The sequence below is a fragment of the Triturus cristatus genome, chromosome 2_2 (genome assembly GCF_964204655.1).
Source record: "Triturus cristatus chromosome 2_2, aTriCri1.1, whole genome shotgun sequence".
Taxonomy (NCBI): Eukaryota; Metazoa; Chordata; class Amphibia; order Caudata; family Salamandridae; genus Triturus; species Triturus cristatus.
In genome coordinates, this window is record NC_140582.1 from 468813394 (window position 1) to 468829819 (window position 16426).

Genomic DNA, 16426 nt, shown 5'->3' on the forward strand with positions numbered 1-16426 from the left:
TGGTGTTCAGTGAGGGAGCGGATGTAGCACTGCTGACGAATTTTGGGGCATATTATCTAGAACAGGCGATAATGATCATCCGCATTTCATTTATCGCTTCCTTTCCTGGACACATTTCACATGTTTATCGACGTATTATTAAGAAGTCGATAACATGCTATGGTGTCCGGGAAAGGAAGCGAAAACACCCGCTAACACGCGATAGACAAACATGCGATAGCATGTAGTAAGTGCGTTAGAGGTGCGTTAGCGGGGATTATATTGCAGCTAACGTGCAATGCAGCCTGAAAACCCCCTGTTTGGCATGCGCCTCGCACTCTGCTGCATGAAAGTTCACAAACTATACATTGGGTATAGTGAATGCTAACATCAAAGGTATAAAATACAACTATTTCTTGCTAATTTATAATCAATATTCTTAATTTTAGGTGACAGGCCAGATGATGATGTGATGCACTGCAAGGTACCCCCTTTACAAGACAAGGGCACCTTTGTACTTGGTAAGGGCTAATAATGCAGCATGAGGTTTACCTCTTTGCTGTCTGTGGCTGAGATCAGGGCTAGTCTCCCTTGTATGGCCATGTTTAGTCTGGATTTTTGCAGATGTTAAAAACCTGCGTACATCGGGGATTAGCGCAAATTTTGTTATCGCTGGTCATCTTTGATAATACAGGGAAGTGTTGTTTGCGATTCTTTCCGTGAAATTTAGGTAAGTTACGCCTACCTTGCATGTCATTAGCGATACATTTCGCTGGCATGCAAGGCGATAAATAAAACGGCAGCTAACGCCGGAAAGCTTGCGCTAACACATGTTAGCGCAGGCTTGCTAATAGGGCGATAAAAATATTGCTGCTTTATCGGCAAAAAGTGCTGTTAAAGCGGTGATAATGCCCTTGATAATATAGGGAACCAGGTTCAGCCTTCATGACCAGTCCACCAGACCACTCTCCTGAGGGAGCACATTCCCATGCTAGACCTTATCAGGCCCGCAAAACCGGAAAAGCCCTGGTGTCTCAGCACCAGCAGGTGGACCCCAGCAGTGGCAAGTGTGGGTTCACCTTGAAGGCCTGCCCACCACAATCCATACTGAAGTTCACCTCCAGTCTTGTGGGCAGGCCTACGAAGTAGCAGACCCTAGAGCAACAGTGACTCTGTCACTGAGGTCACAGGACCCTTGAGGAGAGCTGGCTCTAGGGCGGTGCGACAGATGTGACTGCAACGGGTGCTGACTTTGAGTGGGGGTGTTGTAAATTATGGTTTTAAAAGCACTTGCTGCCTCCTTCCTGGCCTACAGCAATTTTCAGCAATAATAAAAATGTCATAGCAACTCCGGTGAATAAACTTCTTCCTAGAGGGAGATCGGATCTCCTGGTGGTCAGGGAGAGGCGGACGCTCACAGACATAGCGATCCTGAGACCAGCGGCTCGTCCTCTCCATCCACCACGCTCTCCGAGGACCAGTTAATGCCACTGGTGACCCCCCAGACCTCTGAACAGATCATGTGAGCCGAGAGTGATGTAGAGACAGCATTCACTGACGTGCACGTCTTCAAGAGACAGACGATGGGATCTGGTGATCGCTGCTTAGAGACTCTAATGTACAAAGTGAGAAGTGCTATGTGATGGTGGTGAGGTGTCTGGCTGGCAGCTGTGCGGGGGAGGGGGGATGGGAAGTCTGGGGGGCCCCCCCCTGGGAGGGAGGGATTGTATGCCAAGCGGAATCTGCAACTGGAGGTGCAGGCAGCAGAGGTTAAGTCCCCCGCCTATACCTGTCCGAGCCCATGCCACAGGAGACATCCGCAGCGTGCGCGCGAAGGCACTGCGGGAGAGGAGCAGCTTGCGGCAGCCAAAGCCAGGATAAACCCCCGTTAGCCATTACTTGGCTTAGTTCTACTCCATAAGCGTTAGCTTACAGTTTGGACGAATGCCCGCACGGGGGTTTGCTCTGACAGTTATATTGGCCTCGTTGTTAAGTTTGCGTGCATGGCACCACGTGAGTGTTTCTTTGTTTTGTTGTTTTTTAATGCAGTGCTCCGGATTGACATATACGGATCCTGTGCCCCATGTTGGTTGGGTGAACCCCGGTCCCGCCACCTATACAGAATATGATTGTTCCAAATGGCCACCAACAATATAATCACATGGAATGTTCGGGGCATGCACACGCCAGCGCGTAGGTATTCCATTTTCGCTTATCTGCAGAGACACAAGGCGGCCATAGCCCTCCTTCAGGAGACTCACATGACACAGGTAGAAATAGACCGGTTGCGCACCCGCTGGAGGGGTCAGGTATTCGGCACCACTTATTCAGCACGCGCCAGGGGTACATTGGTCTGGGTGCGGGCGGGCACCCCGTTCACATGTATGGAGGTACTGGTCGACTCGGCCGGGAGATACACATTAGTGCACGGGCGACTTAATGGGCAGCGTGTATTACTAGGCTCATTGTACGCCCCGAATGTTGAGCAGCCATCATTCCTTGCCTGCTTGTCCACAGTGTTAGCGCCGTACGCGGGTCTCCCTTGGCTGCTGGGCGGGGATTTCAACTCGGTCCTCGACGTGCACCTTGATCGGTCCTTCCCGCCCCTCCGTGGTACACAGGTAGGCTCGAACGCACAGGCTCTGACAGACTGGATGTCGTGCTGGGCTTTGCTCGATATGTGGCGCAATCTACACCCCGAAGACCGCGTCTACTCATACTATTCGGCAGTGCACGACCTCCATGTGCGTCTTGACAGGGTGGTGAGCTCCTACCCTTTACTTCCCCTGTTAGATCAGGCTGAATATCTAGGTCGGACACACTCTGATCACAACCCCCTCAGGTTGTGTCTTCGGTGGAGCCCTGACCGTCCCCCGATCCCCACGTGGCGCCTCCAGTCAGTGGCTCTGGAGGATATGGAATTTCGAGCCTCTCTAGGCACTGCGATAGAACAGTTTTTTTACCTCAACGAGGGCACCACGAGCAGCGAACTGATAGAGTGGGACGCTCACAAGGCCAGCATCAGGGGGCATTGCTTAGCCGCGACGTGGAACATCCGCAAGCAACTTGCGGTGTCACTTACTGCCTTGGAATCTTGCCTACTCTCGTGCGAACGACTTGGGGAGGGCAGCGGTCGGGATTCAGACCAACTACTGGAACTTCGGGCGCGCCATGCCGAATTGCTGGAACGCCTGCGTTGTCACAACTATGCGGCCCACTCGGCTCGAGTTCATGCCACGTCAGATAGGGCGGGGAGGCTACTGGCCTGGCTGCTCCGGCAGGAGACTGCTCACACCCCGATCGGCGATACGGAGTATTATAAAACCTACCGGGAAACACAGATACCCAAACTTCATACTCTTTATCTGGCCGCCCTTGAGGAGCGTGCAATACCCGGTTCAATGCGGGAGGCCTATCTGGTTTCCCTGCTCAAGCCCGGGCGGGATCCCACCCAACTGGGGTCTTACCGCCCCCTCGCCCTGCTTAATACGGATTATAAAATCCTGGCGAAGGTGTTAGCGAAGCGCCTGGCGCCGGTGGTACCGGCGCTGGTGCATGTAGACCAAAATGGCTTTGTACCTAAGCGCAGTACTTCTCTTAACCTGCGGCGGTTTTTTTGTGTGGCGACAGACAGTGTCCAGCAGTGGCCCAGGGCAGGCTGCCTAGTTTTAGACCTTGAAAAGGCCTATGACTGTCTGGAGTGGGGATATTTGGTGGCGGCATTGTCACACTTCGGGTTGGGCCTCGGCTTCCTTCAGCTCGCAGCCCTTCTATACAAGGATCCCACAGTGAGAATGAGAACCGGGCCTTACATATCTGACGCCATCCCTATTGGCCGCGGCACCAGGCAGGGGTGTCCGCTTTCGCCCCTTCTGTTTGCGCTCGCGATGGAGCCGCTGGCGGCTACACTACGCCGGGAGCTGGCTGACGGCATTCCACTAAGCGATGCGACACACCAGGTGTCCCTCTATGCGGACGACCTGTTGGTCTTTGTCAGGGACGTGTCTCACATTCATGTCGACCTGGAGCGCATCCTGCTGGAATTCGAGGTCCTCTCGGGTCTTCAGGTGAATGCTGCTAAATCCTGCCTCTATGCGTTCGGGGCTGACACCCAGGATCCTAGCTATCGCCTTGGGGGAGTACAGGTGCAGTGGCGACCGGACACCTTTCGCTATCTAGGTATCCAGATATACCGCCAACCGGCGGATCTTCTGGAGGGCAACCTGGGTAGAGCCGTATCTGCAGTCCGGGCTCAGATGAAGTTCTGGAGTACACTTCCTCTTTCGGTCACCGGCCGAATAGCGTTAGTTAAGATGGTGATTTTGCCCCGTCTTCTGTACTATTTCACCAACCTGCCCGTTTATGTCCCGGCGTCCTTCTTCGCAGGATTGGCATCAGGGCTCGAGTCGGGGTACCACGCGGGTGGACGGCGTCCCCCCACTTATTTTACCAGGTTTTTCCGGGTGGACGCCGTCCCCCCTGCCCAAAAGCTGGACAGAATTGTGTGAGCAGAGAGCCCGGGTGGGAGGGAAGTTTCCCGTAAATTACCAAAGATATGCTAATATTTGTAATTGGAGACTTTAAGAGGCACCGGTGGTGTGTGCAGGCTGGAGTGATTGGGAGGCGGAGCGAGCAGGCGTTGGCGGTTAACGCTTGGAATGTGTGTCCTTCTGTATCTTGTGCACTTTTGAGCACTTCGTTGTGCAACTGGGGCACCCCCTCGGGGGAGTGGGGGGGAGGGGGGGTTGCAAAGGACATCGAGGAACAGACCAGGGGTAGCAGTGCTGTGAAATGCCCCGTCATCTAAAGGCATATGAATACTCATGAGATTCCTGTTGTGACGTCACTTCCGGTGACAGCGCCCCCCCACTTCTTTTCATGAGATTCCTGTTGTGACGTCACTTCCGGTGACAGCGTCCCCCCACTTCTTTTTTTAGGACTTGTGCCCTGATTGGCATGATCCCTCCGGGACTTCTTGTGGGGTGACACGCGACACAGGGTCGCGTTGCCCAAACTATACCTCCCCACTGGCCAGGGGGGGCTTGCAATGCCGTGTTTTGAACACTACTACCTGGCAGCGCAGCTTCAGTGGATAGCCCGCTGGCTGGCAGACAGAGGCCGCGAGGACACCGCGACTGCGGCGAACCCCCCCCTTTCACTGGCTGACCTCCTTGGGCTCTTTCATCCGGCTGCGGGGGTGGCGAGGCCTGAGCCGTTGTTACTAGCGGTGGCCTATAAATGCTATCGCCGGTGTCTCCGTCCAGGATCCCTTATGCCCCGTCTATACCACTCGAGGGCTCCCCTAGTGGGCAGGGGGTGCTTAGTGCTTCAGAACTAGAGGAGTGGAACGCGGCCGACGTTCACACCTTAGGGGACCTCTACCGAGATGGGACCCTTCTTTCATTTACCGTCCTGACGGAGGAGACGGGACTAGCTCCGGGCCACTTTCTCCGCCACCGGGCTCTGGTGGCGACGCTAGCGGGCTACTGGGGAGACCTAAGGGATGAGCCAGAACAACATTTAATGGTACAATACCTTCATGTTATGGGGCGGGGGAGACACCTGGTTAAATGGTTTGCGGCGTCTCTGCGAGCACACACGGCGATGAGTTTGGCGCCACTACGTGGTAAGTGGGAGGCAGATTTGGATCGTCCCATGACTGACAAAGAATGGGATGGGGTACTGCAGGGCCCGAAGAGAGTTCCCAGGAACATGCGCTTCCGCCAAATACAGTTCTTCATCTTACACAGAGCGTATCTCACGCCCGCCTCTATTAATAGATACTTCCACCATACGGATGCATGCTGCCCCCGCTGTGCGGAAATGGATGCTGGCCTGATCCATATGTTGTGGAGCTGCCCTGTGCTGAGCGCCTACTGGCAGGCAATACGGGAGGCGCTCTGCGAGTGCACAGGTCGTGATATTCCATTCGAGTGGTCAGCCTACCTATTGCACCTTTTCCACAGAACACCCTCCACAAAAGTCACCTCTAGATTCATAGACCTGGGAATTGTGGTGGCGAAGCGGCTTCTTACCAAACGCTGGAAGGCGGATGCCCCTCCACACGCGAGGGCATGGCGCGGCTCCTTCCTGGTCTGGGCGAAGGCGGAGCGCGTGGCCCTCCGAAGGGAGGAAACATTGGGGCTTAGCATGACACCCATAGCGGCCCAGTGGGAGGCGTTGTTGCAGTCCATGCTGCGGTTGGGGGCGGATGCCAAAGAGGACGGTAGGGGACACACTGAGGGAGCCGTTCTGGGTGGTGGGGAGCTGGCCTGTCCAGCAGAGTGCCATGGCGCAAGGCAACGTAGATTTAGTCAGAGTGGCGAGGCACAGGAACAAACGCAGCACAGCCTGTACAGTGACTTGAACAGGGGGTGCGGGGCTGGAGAGGAGGCGGCCCATGGGGTGTTGGGAAGATGATACTTGGACAAACGCCGGGCACTGCTGCTGTTATCATTGTTGTTGTTTTGCAGGGGCGATTGTTACCCAACTGCTTAGTCTTTGTTATTGATAAATAAATTTGTTATCTGTTTATGGAGAAATACTAGTGCAAAGTGGGTGCAACAGAAAAACTTTTGCCTTAGGGTCACCCCTTATGGGGTAAGGCTTCAGGATGTATAACGGTTCAATAGTTGAAGTCACTGTCGCGGGGGCCTTCATTGCGATAAGGAATCGAGAGATACACCCATTCTTACAGGTATTTGTACGCCAGTATGAATATTTTGCTATGAGTTAAATGTAGCTGTACATTATTCTGTTTCATGATATGATGTATACCATCTAAAACTCAATAAACAGATTTCTAAATAAAAAATAATAGTTATTAAAACAGCCCTTGTTTTCTTTCTTCTTACCTGGGGTTCCAGAAAACACTTAAAAAAGTATCCATATGTGCCACTACCTAACAAACTTTTTAATTTTGCTAAATAGCTGTAGAAAAGATTCCTTTGTAGAAGTGCCTCTTGGGACAGGAAATTTTATATAGATAGTATGTGTGTGCAATGCACACGACAAACTGAATCATTAAGAGGTGCTATTATCAAAAAACCAAGGGTAAGCTTTTCATTAACCTAAAGAGTTGATGTGGAACTGCCTGAATGCGGGCTTGCAGATTACACATTATTGTCCAGAAGCCCACCTCAACCTACCACTGCCAGACCCTGAAGGATGCTGCTATATTCTGCACTGCCTGGAGCATTTTCCACACCTCAACCTGCCACTGCCAGACCTTGAAGGATGCTGCTATTCTTGGCAGTGCCACTGCCAGACCCTGAAGGACGCTGCTAATCTTTGCAGTAGCACTGCCAGACTCTGAGATGCTGCTAGCCTTCACCGTGCCACTGCCAGACTATGGGCTGCTGCAAATCTTGCCAGTGCCTGGCCCAGAAGAACTCTTTGGCACAATTGAACTTTCCACTGTCTGAACAAGGATCCACCATACTGTTGCCTGGCAAAAAACAGGAGATGGAGCTTCTGTGAGTCTGCAGAATGCACTTGCACTTTATCGGGTATTAACTCATGGGAACATCAAGCAGAAAGCTCTGCACCCCATGCCACGAACTGCTCTCTTCTGATGAGTACCAAAAAGTACGAAACATATGTCATTTGCGTATGTAAAGAGATGTTCAGCATTGCTTTGGGAGCATTTAAACAAGTGTGAAAAAACATGGAGCATTGGACTATATTGCCGTTATTCTGGGGGGCCTGACGTGAGTATGCAAGCTGAAGAGCACCTTTCCCAAGATGAACGTTTCCGCACTTGCAGTCCCCCAAATTGAACCCAGAAAATTTTTGGCCAGCTTGCTCCACACCATGCGATATCATGTGAGTGACAGTTTTCCTGACAGACCAACTTTGATTTCAGTGTACAAAATATAAGTTATCTGATTAATGTGGGAGGTAAACATATAATCCTTGAAATAGAAGTATATTTGTGAATGTTGTAGTCAGGCTACACGTAAGTTAATGGAGTGGCAACAGTGGGCTACTTTGGGCTACCGTTTCGTTGCTTTTGGGCTTGAAAGTTGTGAAAAAATCTGGCAACCCTGGACACAGGCAGCACACCAGGCCACCCCGTCCGTCTTGGGCACGGCTCCCTCCCTGTCCACCGCTAGCAGCAAGCTGCAGGGACCGCCCGGGGGCTAGGACACATCCTGAACCCCCTCATGGGGACTCAGTCCCCCCCCCCGCCCCGCCTCAAGGCAAACACCGGACCCTGACCCGGGCCCCAAAATCACTTCGCACTCACTCATCAGCCCTCAATTGCCGTCAGGCGTCCTTCCGCCTTGGTCCGGGCAGCGTGGTGCATCACCGGCCCAACAGTTCCTCAGGCTCGCTCACTCCCAGGCCTCACGACTTCTGCGTGGTTCCAGGCGCTGTCAGGGCCCTCAAGTTGCCACAATCTCCTCAGCGGCAACCCTGCGAGGATGGTCTAGTCACCACAGACCAACTAGGCTGAGGCTTACACCAGTATCAGCCGGATAAGTTGCAGGCCAGTGCGAAGCTCGTCGCTCACGCGTCCGCCATCTTCGGCTGGCAAACCACACCCCTTGCCTCCAGATATATAATACATTAAGTAAAATTATACCTCCCGAAAGTCAGGGATATTGGCTTTGTCAATGGTCGTTAGTTGCATCAGATAAATAAGCAACCACAATGCCATCTTTGTATAAAATAATAAAAATGCTTCAGTTCTAAAATGATGAGACTGTGAAAGAACTTTAACGAGCCCCTTTAACAACAAATCAAAGGCAGTGAAGGGAGGTACTGCTGCCAAGTTAGAAAAAAAATCCACGCATAGGGCGAGGGCAATAATAGAGAGCCTGAAAGGGACTCATCTCAACATCTGCTTTTTAGAACTGCCAGTAAGCACCGGCAGGAGCCGGCCCACTTAAAGCCCTGGTCGCAGTCATTACCAACTGTCTCTCGCCATCTTCCGAACTCCTCTCTCTAGGTTATGGTTACCTGGGGGTTTTGATTTGGCCAGTGAAAGCAAAGCACCGCAACAATCGTCGTCAGCATCACACCCGCCATTTTATTGAAAATGGAGTGCACTCTTGATTATATATAAGGCATTTCTGTTTGATGGGCAGCTCGTTAAGGCATAAGGTCCACTAACTATGTCGTTTTATCTTTTTGAATTACATTATTCTTAGTTTCTTGTTGGAGGAACTAATTGCATGTGCCCATGTGGGTGAGAGCCTTATGCAAGTGCAATGAACATTTAGTTGCACTGAACTCTGTACTGCGGGTTTGGTGACCTTTGGATATTGCCCGATGGCTCGTGGTAATTTGTATTAGTTACACAAGGCAGGCTGTGATCATCATGAATGGTTTGCATCAGTTTTGTGCATCCTCAAGGGTTCCTGATAATCTAGGGATCCTGAGGGGGTTCACTTATGTATGTTTTCCTTGATTTTTCAAGCATTTTTTCCAGGGTATCGGCTGAAAACAACGAATTCGTAGAATCCCTAGGGTGGCCACGCTCTTATTTTTAATTTCAGCAAAGTATCTTTAGAATTTCTGGGCGATTATGAGGTTTTTTTTGTTACCACAGATAATTTCCTCAAGTTTATTACCTTTTTCTGTGGTATTGGGGAGTGGTACAAGATCAGATGTGGGTAAAGATCTTAACCATGAGTATTCCACCAAGGTGTCCTTGGAGTTGAAGGATACTTGGGATGCCACAAATATTGTTCTTCATTTTGCTGCCACTTTTCAAGGGATCTGCTGGAACCAATGGGGAGTAGAGGCTCTATAGTGGCCAGACATATTTTGCTAAAACTTCCTACCATTTTCCTAGAATGTCTTCTGTAATCCTGGGAATGGTACTGCCTTACAAATCTTTTGCATTATTTTTCTGTCATTTATATATGATGTTCATAGGGATCATTGGAGTGGTTGGTGTTCCCTTGGAGGAGCATGAGTTTAGAAAGTATTACTTTCATTGTATTTGCCCATAGCACTATGTTGAACTTAGAGCTCTTCACCAGGCCTCAAGGATAACTAATTTAGTGACAGACAGACCCAGTAAAGGCAAGGACAGTACAGCTGTTTTTATTAACATCAAAACATTGGTGAATAATTCTGAAATATGCCTACCTTATATGTTGAACAAAGTGACCCGATTAGGGACACCTGGGTCACTCACGACCACCTCTCAGCCTTCCATACAAATGAAGAGTCGGTCAGACAGTAGATAATACTAACCAAGTATGTTTTATTCAGGTACACTCGTGCGGAGTCCGGTCTGACCAGCCTCCTTGGTTTGCTGTAGAGGGATTGGCTTCAGCAAACATAGAGATATAATATGTACGTTTTCTGAACCAAGAATGTCCCTCCCCTAATGGAAATCAAATCTACTAGCAGGTGCAGCTAAAACAAAGGAGTACAGTAAGATGAGTATCAACTCTGGGACTGGGCAGATGTTATCTCCCTACCAAGGTTATTCTGTTCATGTCTACAGCTAGGCTAATGTGACAAAAGCCTCTATCTATGCGAAAGGAATGGATTAATAGGAACAGTGTATTTGTTAAAAGAGCAAGGCCTAACCTTGGCGAAACAAAAATGTCCACAGCATGCCTCTCGAGTCAGGGGATACATGGTTAACAACATGATTCAAAATGGCGGCTGAACCTAAAATGGTGCCGCAAATTCTAACATCAAGTGCTATGCAGGAACAGTACAACTCAAACATTTTTATTCCAACAATGTATTGGATCAGCAATGACCACATCTCACATAGGACCTTCTTTCTTATTAGTTATTGCCAGAAGGTACAACAAGACAGAGAATCTTCCTCGGTCCTGAAAATGTATTAGCTAAATTGAATGTAGTCTAAAAAAAATCAGTCTGTAGTTGCCAAGAAAGTGGTCATTGCCAGGCCCAGATAGACCTCCTCCAACGTGACATGCTGGGATCATGGCCTCTGTACACTACGAGAAATGTGTGCAGTATAGCGCACATAGTGCATGGAGTACTTTTGGGGTGCAGCATGGAGTGTGATGTTCTAAATCTTATACGCCAATATACTTGGTCCAGGGCTTGATCAACAGACGTCAGTGGAAATTAAGGCATGGCAAAATGATTGGCATGAAGAGCATATGTTTGTTAATGATAGTAGTACTGAGAGATCTGATGGCACCTCTGGCATTTTGCAACACATTCGTGCCGTCTGCGTAATCACTCCATAAAGCCTGTGACAGCCTTTATAAGGGAAAGAGAACAATTGGAGCACATGGAGGTAGGGTTTGACAGCCTGACTTCTGGTACCATGGTCAGAGAGTCATAACCTAATGCTTAGAGCCTCTCATAAGTGCAGCTGTCCCTGTGCTCTTCCCAGCTGTGTCAGAGGCTGACGTGCATCCATAGTGCTCAGCAGGCTTCCTGGGCCACATTTGTACACTTTCTGACCCACACCTGCAACTGAGGCTTTGAGTGTCAATTGAACATCCTCACCTCATCTGTTTCTCTGCTGCTGGTGCCCACATTACTATAAGCTGTCAAATTGCCATATTGACTGAGTCCTGTTTTTTCAGCTTGCATTCTGGTACCTGTATTCCTACACCTATAATGTGATATGTATAAATATCAGAACGCAAAGTAAAAATATAGATTGTATAACCAAGCCACTTGGAGCCTACGAATTACACGTCATGATATGCTGCAGAAGGTACTGCTTCAAACCCCTTTAACGCTCCATTAGGCTTCTTTTCTAGGTGTACATACATAACGTATATGGTTTGCAGTTTACTTCCGTGGTACTATATGCTTTACTATAATATATTCTATACATTGGTACTGTTATTTTTTGGAATGACCTAGACACTCACGTTAGCTGTTGTGCCAGTCTCATGTTATCTCAAAAATAAAAATATTTAGAGAGGATTTCAATCCAATTACCTGTTGAACTGTCATTCACATTTTGCTTCTGCTCACCCCAGTATGCAACATAGGACAATGGCTCAGCCCACCTCAGGCATTGACTGTCTCGTACTATTAATGGTAGCACTTTTCCTGATCACATGTGGACAGCAGCCTGAAACCAAGGCTGGTGTGTTTGCGTTCCTTACCAACTTCTTTACTTGTCAAACGTATAAGTGTATTGCATATGTCTGCAATAAATAAGTAAATAAATAATGCTGCGCAAGGCAAAAATGACAAGCTTTCCTTGGAGCCCCTTCTCCCTTGTTGGGTAGAAAAGAAACAACTGGAATACAAAGGGCCCCTCACACTACTTGGCTACAGTGCCGTTGTGTCGAACTACTTGCAGTGGTTTACGGCTCCCTCTCCACTTCCAGTCTGTCCCCACTAACGGGGCTCTGTTTGTGCTGCTGCAAACCCACACGGACATAACTGCCGCCTCCCCCTCTACCCCAGCCCTCACCGTTCCTAGCTCATGAGAGGCATAGTGACCACACCGTCATCCGCTCCACTCAACACGCATGCACAGAAGTCACCCATAGATTACACTGACACTTTCATTGTGGGTGAAGAACTGCTGCAGGTTTATTTCATACAACATAAGTATGACGATAAGTGGGTTATCTTACGTGCGATCCAGGGCAAGCAGCCCCTCGCTGCTCCGCCCGCCTGTCGAGCCAGCACGCACGGTGGGTCGATGCCCTGCAGTGCGGCACATATTTTCAGATCATCCTTTGGATCACGTGATCTGTCGCATACTCCCGCCCCTTTTGACGGGGGCGGAGCGTGTTGTGGCACACCCCCGGTTGGTCAGGCCCCCCAACCGCCCGAAGGACTAACATGGCGCCGTCGCGGTCTTCGCAGAACCTCCTTTGGCTCCCGGACCTTGGCTCGGGCACCCTTACTGTGCCGGACAGGGGTACCCTTACTGTACCGCCTGTCGCAGAGGTACCCTTACTGTACCCTTCTGCCTCCAGATCGCCCTGTAACTCCGCCTGCAACGCAAGAAAAAAAAACATTAAAACATTCATATAGCGCGCTACCTCCGCTGCGCAGGGTAAGCGGAAAGGGTGGGAATGCGCGTGGCCAGGAGGAGCGCGCCGGAAGCAGAGGAAGATCAGGGGGGGTGAGGCGCCTAAAAAGGGGGGGCTAGCCTCGCCCACCCTAGTGGCACGCCTCCCCCGGACAATCCCATTGGGGGCCTCCCCTCCCCGAGGTGCGGCCTCACGCGAGGCGGAGCAAGGGGGGGGGGCTCCGACGGGCGGCCACTAGAAGGCTGCCCTGCTGATGTCCCCCTGCGCGGGACGCGGGCAGCGGCATAGTGACCACACCGTCATCTGCTCCACTCAACACGCATGCACAGACGTCACCCATAGATTACACTGACACTTTCATTTTGGGTGAAGAACTGCTGCAGGTTTATTTCATACAACATAAGTATGACGATAAGTGGGTTATCTTACGGGCGATCCAGGGCAAGCAGCCCCTCGCTGCTCCGCCCGCCTGTCGAGCCAGCACGCACGGTGGGTCGATGCCCTGCAGTGCGGCACATATTTTCAGATCATCCTTTGGATCACGTGATCTGTCGCATACTCCCGCCCCTTTTGACGGGGGCGGAGCGTGTTGTGGCACACCCCCGGTTGGTCAGGCCCCCCAACCGCCCGAAGGACTAACGGGGCGCCGTCGCGGTCTTCGCAGAACCTCCTTTGGCTACCGGACCTTGGCTCGGGCACCCTTACTGTGCCAGACAGGGGTACCCTTACTGTACCGCCTGTCGCAGAGGTACCCTTACTGTACCCTCAAAAACACGAGCGTAGATCCTCTAACAACCCGCGAGAAGGAGCGAAAAAGAATGCGCGTGGCCAGGAGGAGCGCGCCGGAAGCAGAGGAAGATCAGGGGGGGTGAGGCGCCTAAAAAGGGGGGGGCTAGCCTCGCCCACCCTAGTGGCACGCCTCCCCCGGACAATCCCATTGGGGGCCTCCCCTCCCCGAGGTGCGGCCTCACGCGAGGCGGAGCAGGGGGGGGGGGGGGGCTCCGACGGGCGGCCACTAGAAGGCTGCCCTGCTGATGTCCCCCTGCGTGGGACGCGGGCAGCGGCATTCTATGCAGTGTGAGAATGTATTTCTGAAAGGATAGGGGTGCACAGCTTCTCTCGCGCTGTCTGTCATTGGAAAATATCACGTTCTACAAAAAAATTAAACTTCGTTAGTACTTATAAGGTCACAAAGGCGAGACCGATTGCATTGCAAGCCCTTGTTTATTCATGAGGTCGGAAGGTGGGGGTGGAGGCAAATAGTTGTACATATTTTAGTGCAATGATTTAAATTAATCAAACAGTTCATAAATACATTGAAGACTTGGGGGCATATTATCAAGAAACGGCGTTCAAATTTTCGCCGCTTTAGCGGCAGAAAACTGCCGCTAAAGCGGCGATAATGGGCTTGATAATATGCCCTTGAAAATTCCCATAGAAGCCCATGTTCTGGTGTCAACATGGGCTTCTATTGGAATTCTCTGCAGCATATTATCAATGCCCCCTAGCTTTTTATCTAGCCCCAACCCTAGTTCTGCCCATACAGCTCCTGCTTTGGCGCTAGGATACCCTCCCGTGTCAATTGTGCGCTAAATACACAAAAAACATGGAAGTAGAATGTCACTCATAAGCACACTATGTCACTCATAAGCACACTGAAAACAGAAATATCACACAGCAGCTATTTGAAGACTTGGCAGCTATGTTTAAGGTGAAAGAGCAAAACAAACAAAAACTGTTTTTATGACTAATAATGCAGATTGCTTCAACTTGCCCAATGCCTTTGTCTGCAAATTGAAAAGCCAAGAGTCGCGGGGTGCCATATTGAGATGGTCAAATACAACTAAAATTGTAATTCATAGTAGGGCGATGAAAATGAAATGAAGGCGAGTGCAAATTAAAAGCGCCTTGTGTGCGCTTGGGCGCACAGAGCAGGCTACGGCAGACATTAAGAGCTCTGTATAGCTATTCAAAGATGCCTTCGGAACTCCTGTTGCATAGGCCCCTGGAGGCCACCCATCCTGCGGCTGTACCGCTGACAGACCACGAGCAGGCCCCTCCCCAGGGTGCGGCCGGGACGGGAAGCCTCAGCTCAGCTTACTTTACTTTAATCTGCGCTTTAGAGAAGCAGCATTCTCGCGGCGCTCTGTGCAGAACGAAGAGACCGACCAGCTGGCCTGTTCTCCAGCCTCAGTGAGTACCTGTCATGGTGCTTAGGTGGGGTGATGGACTTTCAGCAAATATTAGAGCAGTTTAGGTGTGATCAGGGACTTCCAGGGTTTGTTACACCCCGCGGGGAGGACACACCCCCTTCCATCTCTTCTTCAGACCGTGCTCCGGTCCTGGAGGGCGTCGGGTTTGAAGCGAGCAGTCGCTTGTGGTAGCGACCCTTTGTTGTGTGTGTATTTTTTTTGTTTTATATATATCTATCAAACCGCTTGTAAGTTCAGATGGTTGAGTGTACTAGTAAGGAACATTACTTTATACTCAAATTGGAGTGTAACGAATTTTACATAAGTAAAAAAAAAAAAAACCATAGACGGTGACTTATTGTAATTTAGCAGCTAGTGATAGGAGACTGGGCAGTATGGAAGTCAAAGTTATGGTTACAGACCACTGGGTAGTTATGGCCGTGAGCCGGTACGGAATCAGGGAGAGCCACCGCATAAACAGGCTCCTGGGACTAGGCTGATGAAAAGCGTTAGGAGTGGGCAGGCACAGTACATTTTCTAGAGACCGCGGGGGAGTCCTCTGATGTAGTGAGATCTGGGTCAATCTCGAGAACAGATTTTGGGAGCAGAGCTCTCACTTTTCCGAGGACCATGCACGAGTAGCTAGCTGGTTCAGTCCAAGGTTTTTCTTTTCATTCTGGTTTATGTAGTACACATTTTATATCGGGCTCAACAGAGCGTCAAATCCAGATTGCACCCCCTACTTTGTACGAGCTACTCGCGCGTGGAACCTGGAATCTTGAGAGCTTTGTTTGAAACTGTAAGCCACTCTTCGTTTGTGACCCTCGCCCTCATCCTTAACTGTTCTCTCCTCCCCACAGCTCTCCTCCTCACAGCTCTCCTCCTCCTCCCTCTGACCAGAAACCATCATGGCGTGTCTCAAGGTGAGTCTCTCGTCGACGCTGCGAGACGTGTCTCAACTCGCTTCCCTCTATACACACCTGCAGGGCTTGTGTTTCAGACCGTTATTTTTCCTAGATTGTTTCCGTTATGTTGTAACCCGTACTTTTCAACCTCACAAAATGGTCGCGCGTATAGACCCACTGACGTGGCTCATTTTCTTCCAGGTTTTAGAATAACTTTCTTCGTGTTATGAATCCACCCAAAGAATCTGCTGAGGAGCAATGACTGGCTCCGATCCCTGGTCATGTGAACTAGTGTTTCCAACTTCCCGTTGGTTTTTGGCAGACTGCGAATATTTATTTTCATGTGGGTGGGGTGTCTTCCTTTTCCTCCTACCACAGTAAAGGTTTTCAGCAG

General features: G+C 50.4%; 1 protein-coding gene across 3 annotated transcripts in view; it reads left to right on the forward strand.

Moving 5' to 3' along the window:
- Positions 1-14988: 14988 nt before the first annotated feature.
- ANXA5 (annexin A5) overlaps positions 14989-16426 on the forward strand; it is a 980312-nt gene continuing 978874 nt past the window's right edge. The window contains exons 1-2 of one of the 3 annotated variants that reach the window (XM_085641572.1): positions 14989-15128; positions 15988-16050. In XM_085641572.1, coding sequence (XP_085497698.1) covers positions 16036-16050 — 15 coding nt within the window. In that variant the 5' untranslated portion in view covers positions 14989-15128; positions 15988-16035. Of the gene's footprint in view, positions 15129-15257; positions 15334-15987; positions 16051-16426 lie in introns of those variants that run through there. The other 2 variants (XM_085641571.1, XM_085641573.1) reach the window with 2 other exon arrangements.